The 25,833-nt window shown below is 53.2% G+C and overlaps 3 protein-coding genes across 9 annotated transcripts in view; all 3 read left to right on the forward strand.

The window, feature by feature from the left end:
* Positions 1 to 5,131, forward strand: part of SPTBN4 (spectrin beta, non-erythrocytic 4) — a 108,493-nt gene extending 103,362 nt beyond the window's left edge. For all 3 annotated transcript variants that reach the window (XR_010153874.1, XM_016935994.4, XM_063801699.1), the window contains exons 34-36: positions 700 to 873; positions 1,019 to 1,061; positions 4,083 to 5,131. Coding sequence is in view for 2 of the 3 variants with exons in the window: in XM_016935994.4 (XP_016791483.2) it covers positions 700 to 873; positions 1,019 to 1,061; positions 4,083 to 4,241 (376 nt within the window). In the remaining variant the exon portion in view is untranslated. The remainder of the gene's footprint in view (positions 1 to 699; positions 874 to 1,018; positions 1,062 to 4,082) is intronic.
* Positions 5,132 to 5,479: 348 nt separating this feature from the next.
* SHKBP1 (SH3KBP1 binding protein 1) lies at positions 5,480 to 20,068 on the forward strand. Of its 4 annotated transcripts, none has more exons than XM_016936013.3 (18): positions 5,480 to 5,657; positions 5,900 to 5,953; positions 6,065 to 6,110; positions 6,226 to 6,299; positions 6,825 to 6,883; positions 7,133 to 7,213; positions 8,989 to 9,150; positions 9,231 to 9,321; positions 9,411 to 9,601; positions 11,013 to 11,128; positions 12,054 to 12,141; positions 12,257 to 12,373; positions 15,440 to 15,610; positions 17,290 to 17,445; positions 17,748 to 17,844; positions 18,915 to 19,093; positions 19,401 to 19,524; positions 19,647 to 20,068. In XM_016936013.3, exons 1-18 carry the CDS (start codon positions 5,497 to 5,499, stop codon positions 19,876 to 19,878), a joined length of 2,199 nt encoding a protein of 732 aa, XP_016791502.2. In that variant the 5' UTR covers positions 5,480 to 5,496; the 3' UTR covers positions 19,879 to 20,068. The 4 variants fall into 4 exon arrangements, with proteins under 4 accessions (XP_016791502.2, XP_054529179.1, XP_054529180.1 ...); XM_054673204.1 differs by having other exon boundaries at positions 5,504 to 5,657; positions 15,410 to 15,610; XM_054673205.1 differs by having other exon boundaries at positions 5,504 to 5,657; positions 15,410 to 15,610; positions 19,404 to 19,524.
* A 1,677-nt stretch (positions 20,069 to 21,745) lies between these two features.
* LTBP4 (latent transforming growth factor beta binding protein 4) overlaps positions 21,746 to 25,833 on the forward strand; it is a 36,678-nt gene continuing 32,590 nt past the window's right edge. The window contains exon 1 of one of the 2 annotated variants that reach the window (XM_016936012.4): positions 21,746 to 21,847. In XM_016936012.4, coding sequence (XP_016791501.2) covers positions 21,832 to 21,847 — 16 coding nt within the window. In that variant the 5' untranslated portion in view covers positions 21,746 to 21,831. Of the gene's footprint in view, positions 21,848 to 23,156; positions 23,222 to 25,833 lie in introns of those variants that run through there. The other variant, XM_054673203.2, reaches the window with a different exon arrangement.

The raw sequence follows: 25,833 nt of genomic DNA on the forward strand, positions 1-25,833 counted from the left end.
GTCATCTCATACAGGTTTCCAAATGAGGGTCTAGCCATGATGTGCCTGCTCTTGGGGAGTCCAGCTCCTGCTTGTCCACCCTCTTTTTGTCCAACTGAGAGGCAGAATCAGGGGACAAGTGGAGCCAAAAAGGGGTATCACCGGCCAGTAATGGAGTGAGTCCCAAGATATGAAGTGGGCAGGACAGATTCAGATTTTGCTAGTGGAATCTGTAGGTGGTCTTTCTTCCTCGTACCTAATGCCAAGGTAGGAATAAACAAGGGCACCTAGTATGTCTTGCTTTTGGAGGGATTCCTCCAGGATCGAGGCTTTGGATGACTGGAGAGACAGGAATTCTTTATTCCAGACAGTAGACCAATAGACTTCCCTTGAGAAAGCTCCATGAGTGGGGAGGATTGAGTGGAGCAAAGGCTTATGGAGGAGACAGTTTAAGACTTACCTTCAGGAAATTCAGTATGGGAGGGGATAAGGAAGGGAAATCTCAGCCTGGGCAAAGGCTTGATACTGAGAGACTTAGATGCTCCCCTCAGGGCAGCAACAGCCTTAAGGAAGAGCATTTTAGGCCCAACTAGGGCGCAACTAGGGCGCAAAGGTCCAGAGGTAGGAAGGCTCAGACATATTCAGCCCTTGAGGATGTTAATGAAGAGTTATTAGGCAGAGTGCTGCGGCTCTGCCTTGAGCTCCATCTTGTCGCTCCAGGTCGTGGGTGAGCCTGTACTGTGTGCTTAGTAAGGGGGAACTGGGCTTCTACAAGGACTCCAAGGGCCCGGCATCCGGGAGCACACACGGTGGGGAACCGCTGCTCAGCCTGCACAAGGCCACCAGCGAGGTGGCTAGTGACTACAAGAAAAAGAAGCATGTCTTCAAGCTCCAGTGAGCCCCCCAATGGGCAGGAGGGAGGGATCCAAGGCTCAGCTTCAACTCCCAGTGGGACCCTGGCTTCCCTGGGGGACACTTGGTGGGCAGGTGGCCTGGGCCGTTTCCCCAGATCTCTCAAGTCCTGTGTCCCTTCCTGCAGGACCCAGGATGGCAGTGAGTTTTTGCTCCAGGCAAAAGATGAGGTGAGATCTGGTCCTTTCCTCCCTCTGTGTGGACCTCAGTAATGACCTGGCTGTCTGGCTCCTGACCCAGAGTGATGGGGCTGTGAGAAGGGTCACTCACAGGCCAGAGTTATCAGGGCTGTAATGGGAAAGCCCACAGGCACTGAGAGCCCAAAGGAGGTTCCTAACCCAGTGGGGAGTGGGAAGGGCTTCAGGGAGGGCTGCCTGCAGATCCTGATGACAAAGTCCAACATCTTTGCCGTGGTCACTCAGGTGAGACTGGAATAGGAGGGAGTTCGCTTTAAAAAGGGGTGATTTGGCCAGGCGCGGTGGCTCACGCTTGTAATCCCAGTACTTTGGGAGGCCAAGACAGGCAGAACTCCTGAGGTCAGGAGTTCGAGACCAGCCTGGCCAACATGGTGAAACCCCGTCTCTACTAAAAAATACAAAAATTAACTGGGCATGGTGGCAGGTGCCTTAATCCCAGCTACTTGGGAGGCAGAGGCAGGAGAATCGTTTGAACCTAGAAGGCGGAGGTTGCAGTGAGCCGAAATGGAGCCATTGCACTCAAGCCTGGGGGACAACAGCGAGACTTCTTTCGAAAATAAAATAAAAATAAAAAGGGTGATTCAGAGGGACGGTGGGGGTCTAAAAAAAGGAGTGATTCAGGTTGGGCACCATGGCTCATGCCTGTAATCCCAGCACTTTGGGAGGCCAAGGCAGGAGACTGCTTGAGCCCAGGACTTCAAGATCAGCCTGGGCAACACAGAAAGATCCCATCTCTATGGGTAATAATAATAATAAATTAGCCAGGAGTGGTGGCACATGCCTGTGGTCCCAGCTACTCAGGAGGCCGAGTGGAAGGAACACCTGAACCAGGGAGGTCAAGGCTACAATGAGCTGTGATTGTGCTATGGCACTCCAGGCTGGGTGACAGAGTGAGATTCTGTCTCAAAAACAAGAGGGGGTGGGTGATCTAGGTAGAGGGAACTGCAAGTGCAGAGGACCAGAGGTGCAGTATTGCAAAGGGTTAACTGCTGGAGGACAGAGTTCATGGAAGAAGGTCCCAGAAAGGTTCCCAGGAGATAGGTGTCTCAGGACAGGATGGGCCATTTGGAGGAGATTGGATTTTTTACCTAAGGGCACTGGAGAGCTAGGGGGGATTACAGTGATGTGTAAAAAAGATTCCCGGCTGGGCGCAGTGGCTTACGCCTGTAATCCCAGCACTTCGGGAGGCCGAGGCGGGTGGATCACCTGAGGTCGGGAGTTTGAGGCCAGCCTGACCAACATGGAGAAACCCCATCTCTTATGGTGCATGCCTGTAATCCCAGCTACTCGGGAGGCTGAGGCAGGAGGATTGCTTGAACCCGGAAGGCAGAGGTTGCAGTGAGCTGAGATAGCGCCATTGCACTCCAGCCTGGGCAACAAGAGCAAAACTCCATCTCAAAACCAAAATAAACAGGCCGGGCACGGTGGCTTACGCCTGTAATCCCAGCAGTTTGGGAGGCCGAGGCGGGCAGATCACAAGGTCAGGAGATCGAGACCATCCTGGCTGACACGGTGAAACCCCGTCTCTACTAAAAATACAAAAAAATTAGCTGGGCATGGTGGCGGGCGCCTGTAGTCCCAGCTACTTGGGAGGCTGAGGCAGAAGAATGGCTTGAACCTGGGAGGCGGAGCTTGCAGTGAGCTGAGATTGCGCCACTGCACTCCAGCCTGAGCGACAGAGCGAGACTCCATCTCAAAACAAAACAAACAAACAAAACAAAACAAAACAAAAAAAGATTCCTTTGGCTACTTGGGTGGGTAGCCCAGGCCGCGGCCAGGGCAGGGACCCAAGTGGGAGAGCGCATGGCTGGGCCACACAGGCCTGTGGGGAGAGGAGGAAGAGGGGTCTGAGAGAGGCAAGCATAAAGGTGGTTTGAAGAGATGTTGAGAGTAATAACTAACACTTGTTATCTCATTCAATCTTCACAAGATGCAATGAAGAAGTGGGCTTTTTTTTTTTTTTGAGACAGAGTTTCTCTCTTGTCGCCCAGGCTGGAGTGCCATGGCGCAATCTCAGCTCACTGCAAGCTCCACTTCCCAGGTTCAAGCGATTCTCCTGCCTCAGCTACCTGGGTGGCTGGGATTACAGGCTTGCGCCACCATGCCCGGCTAATTTATGTATTTTTAGTAGAGACGGGGTTTCTCCATGTTGGTCAGGCTGGTCTCAAACTCCTGACCTCAGGTGATCCACCCGCCTCAGCCTCCCAAAGTGCTGGGATTACAGGCATGAGCCACCACACCCGGCCAGAAGTAGGCCTTTACCCACTACATGCCTTCTTTTACTTATCTGCACAATGAAGATTAAAAATAGTTTCTTGGCCTGGCATGGTGCCTCACACCTGTAATTCCAGCACTTTGGGAGGCTGAGGTGGGCAGATCATTTGAGGTCAGGAGTTCGAGACCAGTGTGGCCAACATGGCGAAACCCCATCTCTACTAAAAATACAAAAAGTAGCCAGGCATGGTGGCACGTGCCTGTAGTCCCAGATACTCAGGAGACTGAGGCACAAGAATCTCTTGAACCTGGGAGATGGAGGTTGCAGTGAGCTGACATCGAGCCATTGCACTCCAGCCTGGGGGACAGAGCAAGACTCTGTCTCAAAAAAAAAAAAAAAAAGTTTCTTATCATAGGGTTACTGTGAGAATTAAATTGCTCCATGTTTAATTGATACATGATAAACTGATAATTAGCACAGGGCCTAGTAAATATCAGTGCTCTAGTAGTGCCTGCCCATATTATTATCATTGTTTGTGTCATTTATCTCTGTAGTAGGAAGTATATACAATCCTATTGCATAGGTTTAAGGGAATTAATCCACTAAAGTGTTTGGAACAGAGCCTGGCACATATTGCTATGTAACTGCATCATCATCATCATCCCTTTTTAATAGATGAGAAAACGGAATTTCAGAGAGGGTAGTCTGATCTGAAATTCACCTATTATTCCAGCTTCTCTCTTCCAAATACGGCCTCTGTGCCCTGTTTCTTCCCCCAGGAGGAGATGAACGGCTGGCTGGAGGCTGTGGCTTCCTCGGTGGCGGAACACGCAGAGATCGCCCGCTGGGGCCAGACACTACCCACTACTTCATCCACAGATGAGGGCAACCCTAAGAGGGAAAGCGGGGATCGCAGGGCCAGCGGGCGCAGGAAGTGACTTCCCACCCCCAGGACCTGACACATCTCGTCTCCCCTCTTTTCCGCACTGTGGGCACAAAGACACTTTTTCTTCCGCAGGGGCGGGAGCCCCTAGTTCCAACATTGAGGACGCGTGACATGGTGGGCACCGGAAAGGAGGGGACTTCTCCTGCACCCCAAGAAGTGGTGGGGAGATTGCTGCCCCTATAGCCATATCTCGGCCCCTTCCCACTCACCACCCCCACCCCAGGTGCTGGGGGTCCCTTCTTTTTATGCAATAACTGAGCTTGATGGGGGTGGGCAGGGGGCCAGTTGAGCCAAGCCCCCAGCCCCGATCTGCAGATCCTGCCCCAAGAAGCTGGGGTGGTGGGGGCAGTAATTCCTGCCCCCCTCTCTGCCCAAGGGATGGGCACGGGGGCGCTGGTGAGGTCCCCTGGACCATCCAGGGTGCTAGGGGGCAGGGAGGGGACACCCCCTCCCCGCCTTTACCTCACTTCCAATGCTGCCTTGATCTCTGTCTGGGAGGGGGGAGTGAAGGGGCCCTAGCCCCCTGCACTCCGCCGCCTCAGAGCCATGTGGTTAATTCCTGACGTAGTTTATTTTTGCAAAACGTCGATCTCCTCCTCCCCCGCCCCGCATCCGCGAAGGCTTTTAATGGGAGGGGCGTCAAAGCTCAAAACTGTTTTCCTCTCTCCTCCCCCCTCCAGTTGTAAATGCCACTTCATGAGGGGAGGGGCGAGGGGAAGCCCAGCCCTGCATGCTTCTGGCTGGAGCACCTCCCTGGGGAGTCGGGGGATTGGGTTGTGGGCAGTCCCCATGGCCGCCTGGAGAAGCCGCTGGGGCCCGGGGGTGTGGGGCGGTGTGGCGGGCGCACACTGTATGTACCTATAATAAACCCTTTGGCTTTGACGGTCTATGGTCCTTTGTTTGGGTTTTCTGGGCTGCGCCCGGGAGGATTGAAAGGAGGGCTGTGGTGGCTGTAGGGGTGGGTGCGGGGTGGGGAGAGGGGCACGGGGGTACCGTGGCTGCGGAGAACATCCAGATGTACCCTTTTATGTGGACTTAATTTCGGGGTCTGAACACACGCCCCTTGACGAGAACCTAGAGGGATGGAGAATATTTCGTTATGCTTCGTAATAAACTTCCCCAAAGGAGACTCCGGGTCCGCCCCGTCAAGTTCAGGAAAGGCGGACCCCTTTAAGGAGGCGGAAAAGTTAACCGCGATGGGCAGGCGCTCTGTCCAATCGCTAGTGACGCCTGGAGTCTCTGGCCCAATGAGCAGCCTATGGAGGCGGGGTCCGGGTGCACACCCGGAAGTGGGTGCGGGCCAGCCGGCTCGCCCGGGGGCCATGGCAGCAGCGGCTACTGCTGCCGAGGGGGTCCCGAGTCGGGGGCCTCCCGGGGAAGTCATTCATCTGAATGTGGGAGGCAAGAGGTGAGTGTGGGAGACTCCTGAGGTCCCATCCTCGGGGGCGGGAAGCGGGGTGGGAGTATCCGCCTCTCCTGGGGGAATCCCTGTCCATCAAGGGTTGCTCCGCCCCCCCCTTTGGAGGCGCGAGATTCTGGAAAAACGCCGGGGGAGGGGGAAGGGGAGGGAACCCTGGATCCTGCGGGAGGGGGACGCATTCCTCACCCGCTCCTCTTCATCTCTTGCGTCCGTTTACCTTCCCCGCCCAGATTCAGTACCTCTCGCCAGACTCTCACCTGGATCCCAGACTCCTTCTTCTCCAGGTGATCGGGAGAGCGAGTTTGGGGCGAGGGTAGGAGGGATGGAGAGGGCGTGGGAGACCTAATATCCACTCCCCCGGCCCGTGACGCCTGCTCGGTGTCCCTTCCCTGCAGTCTTCTGAGCGGACGCATCTCGACGCTGAAAGATGAGACCGGAGCAGTGAGTCGGACAAGAGCTGAAATGGGATGGGGGGGAGGGGTTGGTAGGAAGAGGGGCAGGACCCCACTCAGTCCTGCCTTTTACCCCATCCATCCTCTGCCCCCCTTTCCCGCAGATCTTCATCGACAGGGACCCTACAGTCTTCGCCCCCATCCTCAACTTCCTGCGCACCAAAGAGTTGGATCCCAGGTTGGCATGGAAAAAGGGGAGGGAGTCCCTCACTGTCTTCACCCCCTGAGGAGTTCTTTCACTTCCTCTGAATGTCCACGTGAGCTCCATTCTATTAGAATTCTCATTCAGAACCTTGATCACAGGCCGGGCGCGCCGGGATTGCTCACGCCTGTAATCCCAACACTTTGGGAGGCCGAGGTGGGAGGATCACTTGAGCCCAGGATTTGGAGACTAGCCTGGGCAACATAGCGAGACCCCTTCTCTAAAAAAGCAAACAGGCAAAACTTCATGAGAATCTTGATCGTGTTAAAATTTTATGTCCTTCGATTTCTCCCTACACACACACACACACACACACACACACACACACACACACACACACTCAACATTTCCTCCACCCATATCATCACTCCTTAGCATCTTTATTCCATCAAAACTTTCTACCCCTTGACATTCTCTGTGCAGTTTTGAAAATTACCCTCTCAGCATTCTCTGTTCACCCCCACACCTAGACCCTGACCTCTAGTCAATTCTACTACCCAGGGGTGTCCACGGTTCCAGCCTCCTCCATGAAGCCCAGTTCTATGGGCTCACTCCTCTGGGTAAGTGGGAGCCCCCAGCTATCATCCTCATTGTATAGAAAACCAACTCTGTGATGCTACCTGCCCCTCTTCCCCTTCTCTCCTGAAAGAGGGCTGGGGTAGAGGTGGGAGGACTGGTTATGGCCCTGGCCGGGTCTGTATTCGTACTGGGAGGAGTATTGGTACTCTGTGTAGAAAGAAATGGGGAGGGGGAAATGGGGTGGCCTCAGCATCTCCCTAAGTCCCAGCCTTTAAGTCCTCCTGTTGCAGTTCGTCGCCTGCAGCTTCGAGAGGAGTTGGATCGATCTTCTTGTGGAAACGTCCTCTTCAATGGTTACCTGCCACCACCAGGTAGGCACTCCCAATGGAATGGAGGGGCGCGGAGGTGGGCTAAAGACTACATTTCCCATTAGGCTGCAGCTCTCGGGTGCCTGTGCTGTGAGTCCTGAGATACAGTGGGAGGTGTAGTTCCCTATCAGATGCTTGGGCTGATGCTTGGAAAGGAAGTTGGAAACAGCATTTCCCATGAGGCAATGGGCCAGCTAACTCTTGAGGCTCAGAAGGATGTCTTGGAGCCCCATGGGAGTTGTAGTCCAGGTTTGGTTTCTTTGTAGGGGGGCTTTGGAAGACCTGGGATTCTTCGCATGGAGGGGAGAAATATTAATAGGAAGTTATTGACAGTAATGCCCATGATAGCCAGCCCACTGGCCATGGAAGGTATGCCCCAGTGGTTATTGGAACTAGGCTTTTCTGATTGGTAGAAGGAACAGAGTAGGGAAATTTCATCTACAGCTTTATTCCCCTAACTGCAGTCAGCACCTGCTACCTTCATGAAAGTTGCCAGATATAAAGACCTGTAGTAGTACTTTTCCAACTTAGTTTTATCCTGTTTTCCAAAAAACAATCATTTATTTATTTAATTAATTTTATGAGACAGGGTCTGGCTTTGTCACCCAGGCTGGAGTGCAGTGGTGCGATCTTGGCTCACTGCAACCTCTGCCTCTCAGATTCAAGCCATCCTTCCACCTCAGCTCTGCCACTGAATAGCTGAGACTACAAGCACTCACCACCATGCCCGGCTAATTAAAAAAATAATAATCATTTTAAATGCAAGCTTTATATTATAAATACAAAGTAAACATGAAAATAAAACCCAAACATAGCAGTGTTATTAAACTCTGGTCTGTAGCAGTGGCTCACACCTGTAATCCTAGCAGTTTGGAGGCCGAGACAGGTGGATTACTTGAGACCTGGAGTTTGAGACCAGCCCAGGTGACACAGCAAGACCTCATCTCTGCTAAAAATAAAAAAAAATTAGCCAGGTGTGGTGGTATGCACCTGTGGTCCCAGCTACTTAGGATGCTGGAGTGCGAGGATCGCTTGAGCCCAGGAGGTCAAGGCTGCAGTGAACTATGATCACGCATTACACCCCAGCCTGGGTGACAGAGCGAGATGCTGTCTCAAAACAAAACAAAACGAAAAACAACTCTGGCTAGATGCTATTGCTTGCCAAGGGTGCAGTCTTCCATTTATTAAAAGTGAAAATTAGGGCCAGGCACATTGGCTCATGCCTGTAATCCCAGCACTTTGGGAGGCTGAGGTGGGTGGATCACCTGAGGTCAGGAGTTCAAGACCAGCCTGGCCAACATGGTGAAACCTTATCTCTGCCAAAAATATAAAAGATTAGCCATGTGTTGTGGTGGGTGCTTGTAATCTCAGCTACTTGGGAGGCTGAGGCAGGAGAATCACTTGAACCCAGGAGGCAGAGGTTGCAGTGAGCCAAGATTGCGCCATTGCACTCCAGCCTGTGCAACGAGCGAAACTCCAACTCAAAAAAAAAAAAACCAAAAAAAAAACTGGAAAATTAGGTAATACTGCAGATTCATTAATATCACAGCAGCACTAAACTCAGTCTCCCTCTGTGCTGGGCTCAAGGGAACTGAAAGGGAAGTAACTTGCTATGTGGTTCAGTGTCATTTCATGCTGTGTCACTGCACCACTTAAAATCTTCACCCGGAGACTATGTCCCACACATGGGGAAATCAATCACCGTCATATTTTAAGTGCTTGCTGTGTGACAGCCACGATTACAATGACTGTTACTCTACCTCTTATTCTCACTGTAGTGTTCCCAGTGAAGCGGCGGAACCGGCACAGCCTAGTGGGGCCTCAGCAGCTAGGAGGACGGCCAGCCCCTGTCCGACGGAGCAACACGATGCCCCCCAACCTTGGCAATGCAGGGCTGCTGGGCCGAATGCTGGATGAGAAAACCCCTCCCTCACCCTCAGGTACGTTTCTATCTCGTGGAAGGTTGGGGCAGCTGTGGGGTCCCTGTGACCCTCTTCTGATCCCTACTCTTCCCCTCAAGGACAACCTGAGGAGCCGGGGATGGTGCGCCTGGTGTGTGGACACCATAACTGGATCGCTGTGGCCTATACCCAGTTTCTAGTCTGCTACAGGTGCTTGGGGAGGGAGTGGCAGGAGGTCCCAGCCCTGTTGATGAGAAGGGCATGCGGTGAGGGTTGGTGATGTCCCCTCGATCCTACAGGTTGAAGGAAGCCTCTGGCTGGCAGCTGGTGTTTTCCAGCCCCCGCCTGGACTGGCCCATCGAACGACTGGCGCTCACAGCCCGGGTGCATGGTGGGGCTTTGGGTGAACATGACAAGATGGTGGCAGCAGCCACCGGCAGCGAGATCCTGCTATGGGCTCTGCAGGCGGAAGGCGGTGGCTCCGAGATAGGTATGACCCCAAGCCTTTTCCAGAACCCTCTGTCCTTTAAATTCTATGGCCTGTTAAAGTGACCCACCCCATAAAATCCTCAAACCCATAAGAATTCTCTGCTCTATTAGATCTGTTTGTGTCATTAGAATGCTCCAGCCCTTCAGAATTCTGTATCCTGTTAGAATTCCCTGGCTTCCTAGAAAAATCCACCCACATACAATTCTCCCTCCATCAGAATTCCCTGCCCTGTTAGATCTCTTGGTTTTGTTAGAATGTGCTATTCTGTGTGGCCATGAGAAATGTCTGACTTGGCCCGGTGCGGTGGCTCATGCTTGTAATCCCAGCACTTTGGGAGGCTGAGGCGGGCAGATCACTTGAGGTCAGGAGTTTGAGACCCCCTTGGCCAACAGGGTGAAACCCCGTCTTTACTTCAAAAATACAAAAAAATTAGCTGGGTGTGGTGGCACGTGCCTGTAATCCCAGCTACTCAGGAGTTTAAGGCAGGAGAATCACTGGAACCTGGGAGGCAGATGTTGCAGTGAGCTGAGATCGCACCACTGCATTCCAGCCTGAGCGACAGAGTGGACAGAGTGAGACACCATCTCAAAAAAAAAAAAAAAGAAAAAGAAATCTCTGACTTATGGCTGGGCACAGTAACTCACACCTGTAGTTCCAGCACTTTGGGAGGCCATGGCAGGAGAATTGCTTGAGGCCAGGAGTTCGAGGCTGCCGTGAGCTATGTAAGCCATGATTGCACCACTGCACTCCAGCCTGGACAACAGAGCAAGACCCTGTCTCAAAGCCACAACAACAAATCTCGGACTTACTAATCTGTCCCCAAATAAATCTCAGCCCTCGTAAGAATCCCCTGCCACCAGTGGAGGTTTTTTTGCCTTATTGCAAAGCTCAGTGCTGTTAGAATTCCAGACCGCTTTAGAATCCCATACCCCATCAGAAATCTTCTGGCCCATTTTATCTTCTCTAATTCCTGCTGGAATCTTCACTTTTTTTTTTTTTGAAATGGAGTCATTCTCTGTTGCCCAGATTGGAGTACAGTGGTATGATCTCGGCTCACTGCAACCTCTGCCTCCTGGGGTCACACAATTCTCCTTCCTCAGCCTCCCAAGTAGCTGGGACTACAGGTGTGTGCTACCACACTCAGCTAATTTTTATATTTTTTAGTAGAGATGGAGTTTCATCATGTTGACCAGGCTGGTCTCAAACTCCTGGCCTCAAATGATCCACCCACCTGAGCCTCTCAAAGTGTTGGGATTACAGGTGTGAGCCACCGTGCCCAGCCCCTGATGGAATCTTCTATCCTTCAAGGATTCTGTGGTCCCACTGAATCCTCTGGTCCTTGGAGTTCTTCCTCCCACCTCTCCTCCTCCATGAGGCAGGGTTCCAGCTGAGCCCTTTTTGCCCACTGCAGGGGTCTTTCATCTGGGGGTGCCTGTGGAGGCCTTGTTCTTCGTCGGGAACCAGCTCATTGCTACAAGCCACACGGGGCGCATCGGGGTGTGGAATGCCGTCACCAAGCACTGGCAGGTCAGAGTTCTGGCCAGCCTGGCTGCCCCCTTCCCAGTTTTCCAGACTGTACAGACCGAGGAAGGGGTTCACGTCTGCCCCCACCCCCACCCCCTAAGCCTGGAGGAAGCCAGAGAACCAGCAGCTGGCCAGAGCCTGGGGATGTCTGTGATAAAGGCCTAAGGAGCATCAGGGAAGCCTTCCTGGAGGAGGTGCTGCAGAGCCCACATGAAGCATGAATGGGTTTGAAAAGCAGGAGGGAGGATTGTCTTGGGACTGGGTGAGAGAACAGGTTAGGGGGGATGCTGTAGAAGACAAGAACTGGCTTGGCTCGGTGGCTCACACTTGTAATCCCAGCACTTTGGGAGGCTGAGGTGGGAGGATGGCTTTGGGAGAAAGACAGACAGAGGCAGAGAAAGAGACAGAGAGGCAGAAAACCAGGCAAATAGAAAATCAGAAGGAGGTGACAGAGAAGGGTAGACAGAGTCAAACCAGACTGAACCACTGTGGCAGATGGGGGAACTCAGAGAGATAAATGGAGATGAATTAGAGTCATGTCAGAAGTACATAGTGGAGGCCGGGTGCAGTGACTCCCGCCCGTAATCCCAGCACTTTGGGAGGCCGAGGCAAGAGGATGGCTTGAGCCCAGGAGTTTGACGCCAGCCTGGGAAACATAATAAGACTCTGTCTCTACAAAAAATTTAAAAAATTAAAACTTTAAAAAGTACAGAGTCCAGGAGAGGCCAAGAGTCAGACAGACAGATGCATCAAAGGGAGGAAGGGAGGGAACAAGACAGGGACAAAGGTAGGCCTGGGGTGGACGGGGCTGGGGAGCAGTGGGTGGGTTCTGGAGGTGGAGGAGAGGGCCCATCCTCTGTGAGGGGTCACCACGGAAGCAAAGGAATGGAAGGGCTCCCGGCTGCAGCCTGTCCTGCCCCACCCCCAGGTCCAGGAGGTGCAGCCCATCACCAGTTATGACGCGGCAGGCTCCTTCCTCCTCCTGGGCTGCAACAACGGCTCCATTTACTACGTGGGTGAGCAGCAGCCTGTGTCCCGGGTGCCCGAGACCCTCCCCTGGGAGAGGGGAAGGGAGGGAGAGAGGCTGGGGCACCTGGAACAAACCCGCTCCACCCTCCCTGCCCACCCCAGATGTGCAGAAGTTCCCCTTGCGCATGAAAGACAACGACCTCCTTGTCAGCGAGCTCTATCGGGACCCAGCGGAGGATGGGGTCACCGCCCTCAGTGTCTACCTCACCCCCAAGACCAGTAAGCTATGACCCGGCTTCCCCTGCTGCTGTCACCTGCCAGCCCCAGCCCCAGCCTGCAGCTGTCCCCCAACTTGTGTAGCATGACCCAGGGGGGTTTATCGAGGGGCGGCAGATTCAACTCTCTCTCATTTTTTTTTCTGAGACAGAGTCTCATTCTGTTGCCCAGGCTGGAGTGCAGTGGTGCAATCTTGGCTCACTGCAACCTCCACCTCCTGAGTTCAAGCGATTCTCCTGCCTCAGCCTCCCAAGTAGCTAGGATTACAGGCGCCCACTGCCACGCCTGGCTAATTTTTGTAGTTTTAGTAGAGATGGGGTTTCACCATGTTGGCCAGGCTGGTCTTGAACTCCTGACCTCAGATGATCCTCCCGCCTCAGCCCCTCAAAGTACTGGGATTACAGACGTGAGCCACCGCGCCCAGCCAGATTCAACTCTCATCCAGTCATTCAACAAATATTTACTGAGTATCCCTGTATATAAGCACCGTTCTAGGTGCTAGATGGTGGCCAGCCTCTCCACTAGGGGCAGAATGGACCATTAGGAGTTAATCTTTGTGTTTCTTTCCCATCTTTGTGATTAAGGCATGATGTTCACATGTTCATAAAACAACACAGATGCAGGTTTTACAGCAGATGAAGCTGAGTTCTCTTACTTGAGACAGTTTTTTGTTTTGTTTTCTTGACATCAAATGCAGAATGGGTTAATTTTTGAGACGTAATTCTCATACCATAAAATTTCCCATTTGAACGTGCACAATTCAGCGGATTTTAGTATATTCACAAGGTTGTACAACTATCACCATGAACAAATTCCAGAGTATGTTCATCACCCCCGTAAGAAACCCCCTGATCTTTAGCAGTAACTCCACATTTCTCACTTCTGATACCCTCTAGAAATCACTAATATGCTTTCTCTTTTTGTTTGAGACAAGGTCTCGCTCTGCTGCCCAGGCTGGAGTGCAGTGGCATGATCTCAGCTCACTGCAATCTCTGCCTCTTGGGTTCAAGCGATTCTCATGCCTCAGCTTCCTGAGTAGGGGAGGATTACAGGTGCGCATCACCATGCCTGGCTAATTTTTCTACTTTAAGTAGAGACTGGGTTACGCCACGTTGGCCAGGCTCAATATGCTTCCTATACCTATGGATTTGCTTGTTCTGGACAATTCCTGTAAATGGGATCATACATTATATGGTCTTTTGTGTCTGCATTTTTCACTTAGCATATTTTTTTAAATGGTTAGTGTTTTCTGGGTCTTAAGATATCCTTACCTATTCTAGGTTACAAAGATCTTCTCCTGAATTTCTTCTAGAAGATTTACAGTTTTAGTTTTTACGTGGAAGTCTGTTCTATCAGAAATTAAATTTTATGTATGGTGTGAGGCAGGGATTATTCTTTTTTAAAAAAAAATATAGACAGGGTCTTGCTCTGTTGCCCAGGCTAGAGTGCAGTGGCATGATATCAGTTCTCTGCAACCTCCGCCACTCGGGCTCAAGCGATTCTTCTACCTCAACCTCCTGAACAGCGGAACCACAGGCATGCATCACCACACCTGTCTAATTTTTGTATTTTTTTGTAGAGACAGGGTTTTGCCATGTTGCCCAGGCTACTCTTGAACTCCTGGGCTCAAGTGATTCTCACACTTTGGCCTCCAAAGTGCTAGAAATACAGACTTGAGTCACTGTGCTTGGCCATAGCTGCTGCTGCTGCTTTTCTTTTTTTTTTAAAGCAGAAATAAGTTAATAATACACCTAACTTCATGACACATTATCACCTTTCTTCTTTGTAAGGCCCTTTTCTTATTTCTTTTTTTTCTTTCTTTCTTTCTTTCTTTTTTTTTTTTTTTTTGTCTTTTCCTGAGACAGAGTATCGCTCTGTCATTCAACCCAGGCTGGAGTGCAATGGTGCAATCTCAGCTCACTACAACCTCTGCCTTCTGGGTTCAAGCAATTCTCCAGACTCAGCCTCCCAAGTAGCTGGGATTACGAGTGCCTGCCACCATGCCCAGCTAATTTTTTTGTTTTTAGTAGAGGCAGGGTTTTGCCACGTTGGCTAAGCAAGTCTTGAACTCTTGGGATTCTCCTCTCGTCGTCTCCCAAAGTGCTGGAATTACAGGCATGGGCTGCTGCACCCGGCCTCTTTCTTATTTCACTTACTTACTCATTTCCTCCTCATCTCCCTTCCCGCCACATGCCACTATTATGTCATTTTTGTTTGTTTTTTGAGACAGTCTCGCTTCGTCACCTAGGCTGGAGTGCAGTGGTGCAATCATAGCTCACTGCAGCCTCACCCCCTGGGCTCAAGTGATCCTCCTACTTCAGCCTCTTGAGTAGCTGGGATCATAGGTGAATGCCATCACACCCAACTAGTTTTTTAAAAATCTTTTGTAGAGATGAGGGTCTCACTATGTTGCCCAGGCTGGCCTCAAACGCCTGGCCTCAAGCAATCTTCCTGCCTCGGCCTCTGTTCTCTGTTTTACTTTCTCTTTCCTCTCTTATTTGCTGTTTCACTGTTACAATTTCTGTCTCTGGGCCTCTCCTCCTCTGACCTGTGCCTTTGTCTCCCTGTTCCTCCATTTCCCGCATCTCATCACCATCTTTTTGTGTCCTTCCCTCTCTCCTTGCTTTCTGACTGTGTCTCTGTTCTGTGTCTCTTTCTTTCTTTCTTTCTTTTTTTTTTTTTGAGACAGAGTCACATTCTGTCATGCAGGCTGGAGTGCAGTGGCGTGGTCTTGGCTCATTGCAACCTCTGCCTCCTGGGTTCAAGCAATTCTCATGCCTCAGCCTCCTGAGTAGCTGGGATTACAGGTGCGCACCACCACCACCAGCTAATTTTTGTATTTTTAGTAGAGACGGTTTCAGCACGTTGGCCAGGCTGGTCTTGAACGCCTGACCTCAAGCGATCCACCCACCTCAGCTTCCCAAAGTGATGGGATTACGGCGTGAGCCACCGTGCCCGGCCTCTCCTTGCTTTCTGACTGTGTCTCTGTTCTGTGCCTGTTTCTTTCTCCCTGCCCTGGTTTCTGTCTCTGTGGCCCAGGCCCTCTCCTCATCCTTGGCCCCTCACCAGGTGACAGTGGGAACTGGATCGAGATCGCCTATGGCACCAGCTCAGGGGGCGTGCGGGTCATCGTGCAGCACCCGGAGACTGTGGGCTCGGGGCCTCAGCTCTTCCAGACCTTCACTGTGCACCGCAGCCCCGTCACCAAGATCATGCTGTCGGAGAAGCACCTCATCTCAGGTGAGCCTCTGTGGGGTGCTCCAGTGCTGGGAGAGACAGCTCAGATGGGAGTGTGGAGACAGGAGGATGAGAATTTCCACTGGGGAGGGACATTGTGTAGGAAGAGAGCTCTGGCGGAGAGGATTGACCTGGGATGGGACTGTAATTGCAGAAGTGAGAGAATACCATAGGGGATCAGTCTGGGGAAGAGTGAATCTGTGTGTGTTTGGGAATCCATCAATTCAGCAACGATTTACGGGGCACCCACCATGTGCCAGGCATAGGGGATACAGTGATGAACAAGACAGGCCAAGTCCCTGCCCTCTTGGAGCTGACATTCTAGCAGGGATGGCAGACAATAAATCTATAAAAATGGACATCAATGGCCAGGTGCGGTGGCTCACACCTATAATCCCAGCACTTTGGGAGGCCAAGGCGGGTAGATTACTTGAGGTCAGGAGTTCGAGACCAGCCTGGCCAACATGGTGAAACCCCACCTCTACCAAAAATATAAAAAATTAGCCAGGTATGGTGGCGCGTGCCTGTAATCCCCGCTACTCGGGAGGCCGAGGGAGGAGAATTGCTTGAACCTGGGAGGTGGAGATTGCAGAGAGCCAAGATCATGCTACTGCACTCCAGCCTGGGCAACAGAGCGAGACTCCATCTCAAAAATAAATAGATAAAAATGCAAATCAGGCTGGGCACTGTGGCTCATGCCTATAATCCCAGCACTTTGGGAGGCCAAGGTGGGAGGATTGCTTGAGGCTAGGAGTGTGAGACCAACCTGGACAACAAAGTGAGACATTGTTTCTACAAAAAATTTTTTAAAAATTAGCCAAGTATGGTGGCATGCACCTGTGGTCCCAGCTTCTTGGGAGGCTGAGGTGGAGGGATCACTTGAGCCCAAGAGTCAGGGGCTGCAATCGGCTATGATTGCACCCCTGCACTCCAGCCCAGGCAACAAAGCAAGACTCTATCTCATAAAATATTAATAAAATAATCTAAATCAACACCAGGCAATGATAAGGGCTATGAATAAACATGAAGCTGTGTGTGGCTAGAGAGTGTCAAGTCGCTGGAGAGGGGTCGTTCAGGGAAGGCCTGAGGAAGGACCTTTGAGCAGAAATAACGGAATGAGCAGTGCAGATTGGTAGGGACAAGCATTCAGGCCGAGGGAACAGGCATTGCAAAGGCTCTGAGGTGAGAGGATGCCTGAGGAAGTGCAGGGAGCCACTTGTGCCTGGAACAGAGTAAATGAGGGGGAGAATGGGAGGAGATGAGGGTATGGAGGTGACAAGGGCAGGAGCCACAGAGGGCTCCGAGCAGGGGAGGGACATGACTAGCTTCAGGTGTTCACAGGCTCCACCTGGCTGCCCGTGGGAGCACACTACTGGGATAGGACAGGAGCAGGGACCTCTGGGAGGGGCGTGCTGATACGGTCCAGGCAGGTGACGAAATGGACCAGGACCAGTGTGGGGCAGAGGATAGGGCAAGGTGAGATCAGGCTCTGGAACAGTTTTGGAGGCAGAGGCAACAGGGTTTTTAACATTTGGAATTCTGGGGAGGAAAGGATTCTGTGAAAGGGAAGAACTCAGCAAGGGCTGACCCTCCTGAAACGGGGCTGTCCTGAGGCTCTGGACGGGCAGGCAGCATTGATGCCTGCACCAGGCCTGACTTCCTGCTCTCCTTGTGCCCCTCAGTCTGTGCCGACAACAACCACGTGCGGACATGGTCTGTGACTCGCTTCCGCGGCATGATTTCCACCCAGCCCGGCTCCACCCCACTCGCTTCCTTTAAGATCCTGGCTCTGGAGTCGGCAGATGGGCATGGCGGCTGCAGTGCTGGCAATGACATTGGTGCCTACTGGCTCCTGGCCTTCCCACCCCACTGACCCCCTTACCTGACCCCTGTTGACCTCCACTGATTCCCACTTGCGGCCACCTGACCCAGGAGCCTGCAACGATTGGGGTGTCCTGATCCTTGAGGCACCTGAACTCCACTGACTGCCGCAACCCCCCAGCCCTCTCTGGCCCTGCCCAACTCTAACAGCCTGGGGATGGGACTGGGGTCTTGGGGTGGTGGGTTTCATCAGTGGGGAAGGAAGTCTGAGGCTGAGGGAATCCCAGCTGGCCCTGACCCCTGCCCCTGCCTGGCCCAGGCCCCTACGGTGAGCGGGACGACCAGCAAGTGTTCATCCAGAAGGTGGTGCCCAGCGCCAGCCAGCTCTTTGTGCGTCTCTCATCTACTGGGCAGCGGTGAGGACAGTCCTGTCCAACAGGGAGGGAGGACAGTCCTGTCCAACAGGGAGGGAGGTCAGGGGAGAAGGCAAGATGCTAGCCAGATCACTGAGGCCAGAAAGGGGTCCCAGCCAAGGAGCATTGAAGGAGCAAAGGCTGGGAGGGAGGACAGGCCTGGTAGGTTTGTCTTCTGGTATCAAAGGTGTGACAGGTGTTGGTGGGAGTGACCTGGCGCAGTGCCAGCCCAGTGCAGGCAGGGCCAGGTTGAAGGCACAGGGGGTGGGGTCAGGGTGGGATGGGGGCCCAGGGGGAGGGGTCGGGGTGGGATGGGGGGCCCAGGGGGAGAGGTCGGGGTGGGATGGGGGGACCAGGGGGAGGGGTTGGGGTGGGATAGGGGGACCAGGGGCCGGGGTCGGGATGGGATGGAGGAGACCCAGGGAGCTGTAGGAGCCTTGCTTCAGCTGGGAAAGGGGCCTCGGAGGATGTTCTGGATGAAGAGACTCTGAGCAGAGACCTAGAGGACAAGTAGGAAGGAACAGAAGAAAGAAGGGAGGGGAAGGGGGCCCCAGCCTGAGGGAACTGTATGTGCAGAGGCTGAGAAGGGCCAAATAGGGTCACATGGGAAGGACACGTGGGCTCCTGGGCTGGAGCACAGAACAGGAGGTGAGGATGGGATGCAGATGCGGGCGGGCCTTGTCAGGCTGTGGAAGGGCTGAGGCTTTGTCCCGTGTGTGGAGCTGTGGCCACTGCATGGGGGATGAAAGGAGGCTTGATGGGAGGCCAGGAGCCCAGGGAGGAGGCCAGGAGGCTGATAGGAGGTGGGGGAGCAGCTGGGACGGGCCTCGGGTCTTCCCTGCAGTGGGAGCAGGGAAGAGCAGAAGCTCTGGGAGACTCCCTGGGTGTTTGGGGCTGGGGTGTCCAAGAGCTGCTGGACCCTTGGGACTGGAACTCAAGAGAAAAGCAGGCTAGGGATGGATAAAGATTGGGATGGCCCCTGGAGAGGCAGGAACTGCAGCCACAGTGGTGGGGACTGGGACTAGGAAGGGTGAGAAAGCGAGGGTGACCACCTCCCCCACTGCACCCCCCAGGGTGTGCTCCGTGCGCTCCGTGGACGGCTCACCCACGACGGCCTTCACAGTGCTGGAGTGCGAGGGCTCCCGGCGGCTCGGCTCTCGGCCCCGGCGCTACCTGCTCACCGGCCAGGCCAACGGCAGCTTGGCCATGTGGGACCTAACCACCGCCATGGACGGCCTCGGCCAGGCCCCTGGTACTCCCTGCCCCACCCCAATCCCGTCCCAAGCCCCACAGCCTCACCCAGAACCACTCTCCACAGCCAACTTCTTGATCTCTCTCCCAGGCCCTTGCCCTCTGACCCCTTTTCCTTTGACCCCCTCTCTGCTCCCCATCCCTTCCTGCCCTTGTTTTTCAACCCCTGTCTCAGCCTCTGGCCCCCATGCGTTGATCTCTGCTTCCTCTCTCCTGTCCTGACCCTCGGTGCTTGCACTGCAATGCAACCCAGGCCCTTGCCCTATAACCCCTGTCTTGCCCCCTGACCCTGCTTCCGTGCCCCCCAGCAGGTGGCCTGACGGAGCAAGAGCTGATGGAACAGCTGGAACACTGCGAGCTGGCCCCGCCAGCTCCCTCAGCTCCCTCATGGGGCTGTCTCCCCAGCCCCTCACCCCGCATCTCCCTCACCAGGTAGCCACAACTCCACTTCCCCTTCTGTGCAATGAGGGGAGAGGGGACAGCGTGGTGTTCCCGGGGACAGAGTGGCCCAGCTGCCCCGTGATGACGTGCACTTACTGTCCTTACTTCCTCAGCCTCCACTCAGCCTCCAGCAACACCTCCTTGTCTGGCCACCGTGGGAGCCCAAGCCCCCCGCAGGCTGAGGCCCGGCGCCGTGGTGGGGGCAGCTTTGTGGAACGCTGCCAGGAACTGGTGCGGAGTGGGCCAGACCTCCGACGGCCACCCACACCAGCCCCTTGGCCCTCCAGCGGTCTCGGCACTCCCCTCACACCTCCCAAGATGAAGCTCAATGAAACTTCCTTTTGAACAACGCAACTGCCATGATGCCTTGGGATGCCCTGGTCCTGGGGGACTCAGGTGCCTCCCTGATTCCTGTGGGAACCCCGGGTTCAGGGCCAGGGCCTCCTTGGAATAAATGGTTATTGTTACTAGGTCCCCACCTTCCCTCTTTTCTGGAAGCCAAAGTCACCGTCCCCAATAAAGTCCTCACTGCCAACATCTTGCTTATTCTTAGCAGGTTTGGGACTCCCCAGGAAAGGGGTGGGGAAGATGTGGGACCCAACCCGATATATGCAAAATCAGGAACATCTACCTCTCTTGTTTAAGCAAAGGGAGGCCAGGCATGGTGGCTCACACCTATAATCCTGGCACTTTGGGAGGCCAGTTTGCTTGTGCTCAGGAGTTTCAGACTAGCCTGGGCAACATAACAAAACCCCATCTCTACAAAAAAATACAAAAATTAAGCAGGCATGGTGGTGCATGCCTGTGGTCCCAGCTTCTTGGGAGGCTGAGGTGGGAGGATCACTTGAACCTAGGAGGCCAAGGCTACAGTGAGCCATGATCACACCACTGTACTCCAGCCTGAGTGACAGAGTGAGATCCTGTCTCAAAAACAAAACAAAACAAAAAAGGTGTTGCAGGGGAGGAATGTGTTGGCTTTTACTCTGCCTTCAGGCATGGCTGGATCTGGGGGTTCAAACACTAATTTAGAATATCTTTTTTTCTTTTTTCTTTTCTTTTTTAAAGTCTCACTCTGTCATCCAGGCTGGAGTGCAGTGGTATGATCTCATGCAACCTCCACCTCCTGGGTTCAAGCAATCGCAATCCTCCTGCATCAGCCTCCCGAGTAGCTGGGATTACAGGTGCGCACCACCATGCCCAGCTAATTTTTTGATTTTTAGTAGAGACAGAGTTTCACCATGTTGGCCAGGCTGGTCTCGAACTCCTGACCTCAGGTGATCTGCCCACCTCAGCCTCCCAAAGTGCTGGGATTACAGGCGAGAGCCACTGTGTCCGGCCCAGAATATCTTTTTATCTCCTAACTTCACTTACCTCTGGAATACATCTTCAATCAGGTTTTCTCTCTGTGGCAAGGTGACTCTAAGCAGCTGCTTAGCAACTCTTTTTTCCCTAGCAACAGCAAAAATCACAAGACTGATTTTCATTGGCTTGAATTAAGTCAGGTGGCCATTCCTGAACCAATTACTGTGGCCAGTGTGATGAAGGCCTTCCATTATTGCAGCCTGGATCATGTGTCCTGCTGTATTTTTAGTAGAGGCAGGGTTTCACCATGTTGGCCAGGCTGGTCTCAAACTCCTGACCTCAGATGATCCACCTAACTCGGCCTCCCAGAGTGCTGGGATTACAGGAATGAGCCACCTTGCCTGGCTGGCCTTGGGATTTTTTTTTCCCCAAATAATGCCCGTTCCTACGGCACTTCCTTGAGGAGGTTTTCTGCATCTTTTTTCCTTGTGCCAATAAAAAAGGGACAGAAAGTGGGGACAGACTAGGAGTAGAGAATACTAGAACATGCTAATTCTAGAATTCCATAGTTTCTGGAATGCCAGAGCTTCTGAAACATAGTAGAGAGGGGTCTCGAACATTAGGACATCTCGGACACAAGGATATTCTGGAGTGCTCATGGATTAACAATATTAGAGTTCTCCCCTGCTTATCAGAGAATCCAGAATATAGAAGTTTCTGACAAAAAGGACCTGAAAAATCACTGATTCTAGAATAGGGGAGTGTCAAGGGGAGTTCATACCCATGAATCTCCACCGGTAGGAATATTTTGCATGCCAGGATGTCTGGAATGCTGAGAATTATAGGATACAGAAAGGAACCTGGATTACTAGGAAATCTAGAGAACGGGAGAGATCCTGGACTATCCGCCCTTCCAGAGCACTGGAAGGTTTGTTTGCGTTCCAAGAAATCCATAATGGCAGGAGATTCCGGATTATCAGAGAATCTGGAACACAAATGGGAGACGTAAAAGGTGAGTGCCTCTGAAACCGGGGTGTTCTGAAATAGCTGTGCACCTCAAACCCTAGTTTTGTTTTTGTTTGTTTGTTTTTGAGACAGGGTCTTGCTTTGTTGCCCAGGCTAGGGTGCAGTGGTGCAATCATGGCTCACTGCAGCCTCGGCCTTCTGGGCTCAAGTGATCCTCCTGCCTCAGCCTCCTGAGTATTTGGGACTACAGGTGTGTGCCACCACAGCCAGCTACTTTTTAAGTTTTTTTATAGAGACATTGTCTCACTATGTTGCCCAGGCTGGTCTCAAACTCCTGGGCTCAAGCCATTCTCCTGCCTTAGCATCCCAAAGTGCTGGGATTACAGGTGTGAGCTACCATGCCCAGCCTCACACTCTAGAAAATTTTTTACATGCCAGGATATTCAGAATATTGGGGGATATTGGCATGTTAGGAAATCTAGTATGTGGGGGGAGGGCCTGGAAGGTCAGGAAATCTAGAATATGATGGTGTTTTGTAATGCTCACAGATCTAAAATATTAGAGTCATTTTTTTTTTCCAGGCCGGAGAATCCAGAATGCTCGTGTTGCTGGAATGCTGGTCATTCTATTTTTATTTCATGTTTAAATTTTTATTATTTTCTTTATTTCTTTTTTTTGAGACAGGGTCTTTCTCTGTCGTCCGGGTTGGAGTGCAGTGGTGTGATCTCAGCTCACCTCAACCTCTGCCTCCCGGGTTCAAGTGATCCTCCCACCTTAGCCTCTTGAGTAGCCGGGATTACAGGCGTGCGCCACCATGCCTGGATAATTTTTGTATTCTTAGTAGAGACAGGGTTTCACTGTGTTGGCCAGGCTGGCCTGAAACTCCTGACCTCAAGTGATCTGCCCTCCCACCTCGGCCTCCCAAAGTGCTGGGATTACAGACGTGAGCCGGCCTTTTTCTGGGGGAGGGGGTGGGGGGGGAGAGAGAGAGAAGGGAGAGAGAGAGGAGAATTTGGGATGTCAGCAAATCTAGAACACTGAAGAGCTGGGTTTTTTAAATGCTAGAGATAGTATTATCCTAGTATAGTATTAACTCTGTGTGGTTTTGTGTGTGAGAGGGCATGGGGGGAGGGGTGGAAGATTCTGGAATGCGGGGGGACTAGAACTCTGAGGGATTCTGAAGGGTTGAGATGAGTTAGGATTCAAGAGGTGACATAGACACGATCCTGGGAGATAGTGACACTGATGGGAGGGATGGGGAGCTGGGGACTCCAAATTCTAGGGGGAGGGGAGGCTAACGCCGGAAGTTGCAGTGGTGAGCCAGAGGCTGTTGCCTAGCAACAAGCATTGAAGATGCGCTGGATCCCGGACAGAAGGGAGAAATTTCAGCAGCGCCCCCAGCAAATGCTCCAGCCACAGGGTAGGAGGTGGTGAGGGGGGAAGCGGGTAGGGATATGCTGTCCTGCAGGGTCATGTTAGCAGGGGTCTTGGGGGTTATACAAAAACAGGGTCATGGAGTACAGTCATGGGGCAGAGCCGGGCTCTGGGACAGCCCACGAATAGCTGTGAATGGAGTGTGAGTGCCGTCGTCACCTGCCCCAGGGACTGTGTGTCCCTGGACGGTGCTGGACCCAGATTTCTGGGTGTCAGTGTGGGATGGAGGCATGGATTGCCGTAGGTGGCAGTAACGGTGTGTAGCCGTGTGAGTCAGCCTGTGTGTCTCACAGTGAGGGGGGGTGAAGGGCTTCCCCGTCAGTCCTGCACACCCTCCTGGATTGGAAGAAGGAGCAGGAGTGGGGGGTGGGGGGTGCAACTGGATCAGTTGCCATTTTTGGTCTGGGGTGGGCTGTGTGGTCACGGCGTGTGGCCTAGTACCCTGTGTGGGTGGAGCCTGGGATCCACGAGGTGGGGGCGGGGCTAACGCTACAGAACTGGAAAGCTTAAGAATCCAACTGCTGTGGGATATGGGGCCTGGAACCCCAAAGCGAAGCAAACATGAAAGGGGTGGGCTTGGGATCCTACATGTGGTCACGTCCCAGTTTTCTGTGGGAAAGGGTGTGGCCTGAAACTCTGGAAAAAGAGGTGATTAGGGGCAGAGTGAAGCTCTGAGGGTGGTGCCTTAGGGAGAGAAGGGGCTTGTATTTCAGAGAATATAGGGTGGAGCCTTGAATTTATGATGATCTTCTCAAAGAATTGATCCCTTCTCAAGGCCCTAGGCTTCAGGGGTTCCAGGCTCACCATCTGCAAAAGCTTGCTCCCCGAATCTCTGTCCCTCAGTGAACCCAGCCAGGCTCTGCCCCTGACCCACAGGATCTGCTCCCAGGGGGGTCCTGGGGGCTCCTGGCTGTGCCCCCTCCTGCACCTCACTTATTGCCATCCCCAGAGGGTATCAGACCCCCTTCCTTGCCTGAGTCTTTGAATGCTCCCAAGAGCTTTGAGTCTCAAGCTGGGCTTGAGACCCTGAGTTTGAAGGCTTGAAGCCTGGAACCCCGGTGTGGACGGGGTTTAAGGGCCCCTGTGGCTTGCAGCTCCTAGTGGTGGAGACTCTTAGGCAAGGAAGGGATCGGTACTCTCTTTTATATAGTTTTATGTATTTATTTATTATTGAGATAGGGTCTCACTCTATCGTCCAGGCTGGAGTGCAGTGCAGTGCAGTGGTGCCATCTCAACTCACTGCAGCCTCCACTTTCCAGGCTCAAGTGATCCTCCTACCTCATCCTCCCGAGTAGCTGGGACTACTGGCTCATGCCACCATACCCGGCTAATTTTTGGATTTTTTTTTTTTTTTTTTTTTTTTGAGACGGAGTCTTGCTCTGTTGCCCAGGCTAGAGTGCAGTGGCGTGATCTCGGCTCACTGCAACCTCCACCTCCTGGGTTCAAACGATTCTCCTGCCTCAGCCTCCCCAGTCGCTGGGATTACAGGCGCCCGCCACCGCGCCCAGATAATTTTTGTATTTTTTAGTAGAGATGGGGTTTCACCATCTTGGCCAGGCTGGTCTCGAACTCCTGACCTCATGATCCACCCGCCTCGGCCTCCCAAAGTGCTGGGATTACAGGCATGAGCCACCGCGCCCGGCCTAATTTTTGGATTTTTAATAGAGATGGGGTCCTATGTTGTACTATGTTGCCCAGGCTCACCTCAAACTCCTGGACTCAAGCGATCCACCTCGGCCTTCCAAAGTGCTGGGATTACAGGCCCGCGCCAGGGCACCTAGCCGGAACTGGGAACTCTCTAAGGAGAAAGTCTGCAATTCTGGGTGGTGGGAGGCTGCTCTTGGGAGCATTCAAAGACTCAGGCAAGGAAGGGGGTCTGATACCCTCTGGGGGCGGCGATAAGTGGGGTGCAGGAGGGGGCAGAGCCAGGAGCACCCTGGGAGCAGAGTTTGTGGATCAGGGGCAGAGCCTGGCTGGGTTCACTGAGGGACAGAGCTTCGGGGAGCAAGTTTTGCAGATGGTGAGCCTGGAATCCCTGAAGCCTAGGGTCTTGAGAAGAGATCAGTTCTTTGAGAAGATCCAGTGTGAACTTGGGACCCTCAGAGGGGCAGGACCTGGGGGCTGGTGCAGGGTTGGTGCACCATTTGCAGAATCCTCAGTCTCTCTCGTGGAAAGGGGTACCCGTGGGGGGCTTCCAGCTTCTACGCCAGCGAGGGAGCTAAATTCTGACCGAATTCTCCCAGAACTGGGAGCAGAGAGCTGAGGACTGCCAGATGGAGTCCAGCTTAGGGGACCCTGCCCCCAACCCCGCTCCCGTATCCCTCCCATTTGTAAGCACCCCTACGCCTGGGACCTCTGTTCCACGAGAAGGTTCACGGAGCCAGTACCCGAGTCCTAATTTCCCCCCACCGCGTGGGGAACTCGAGGTCCCCCGCGCCCCTAGTCCGGCACCTGTCCCTGCTGCCTCCTGATTGGCCGCGCGGCGAGCGCTGGCGGCGCCGGGCTGTGATTGGCGGGAAGTTCGCAGCCCGTGGCTGGACTGTGGAGAAAGTGAGTCGGCCTCGGGCGGGGGCGGGGGCGGGGGCAGGGGCGGGGCCG

The sequence above is a fragment of the Pan troglodytes genome, chromosome 20 (assembly GCF_028858775.2).
Source record: "Pan troglodytes isolate AG18354 chromosome 20, NHGRI_mPanTro3-v2.0_pri, whole genome shotgun sequence".
NCBI classification, from domain to species: domain Eukaryota; kingdom Metazoa; phylum Chordata; class Mammalia; order Primates; family Hominidae; genus Pan; species Pan troglodytes.

Coding starts and splice junctions, on each gene's coding strand:
- SHKBP1 (XM_016936013.3), top strand. CDS start 5,497: ATGAGCAGCCTATGGAGGCGGGGTCCGGGTGCACACCCGGAAGTGGGT. Junction 12,374..15,439: donor CTACCTCACCCCCAAGACCA/GTAAGCTATGAC, acceptor GCCCCTCACCAG/GTGACAGTGGGAACTGGATC. Junction 17,845..18,914: donor CTCTCATCTACTGGGCAGCG/GTGAGGACAGTC, acceptor TGCACCCCCCAG/GGTGTGCTCCGTGCGCTCCG.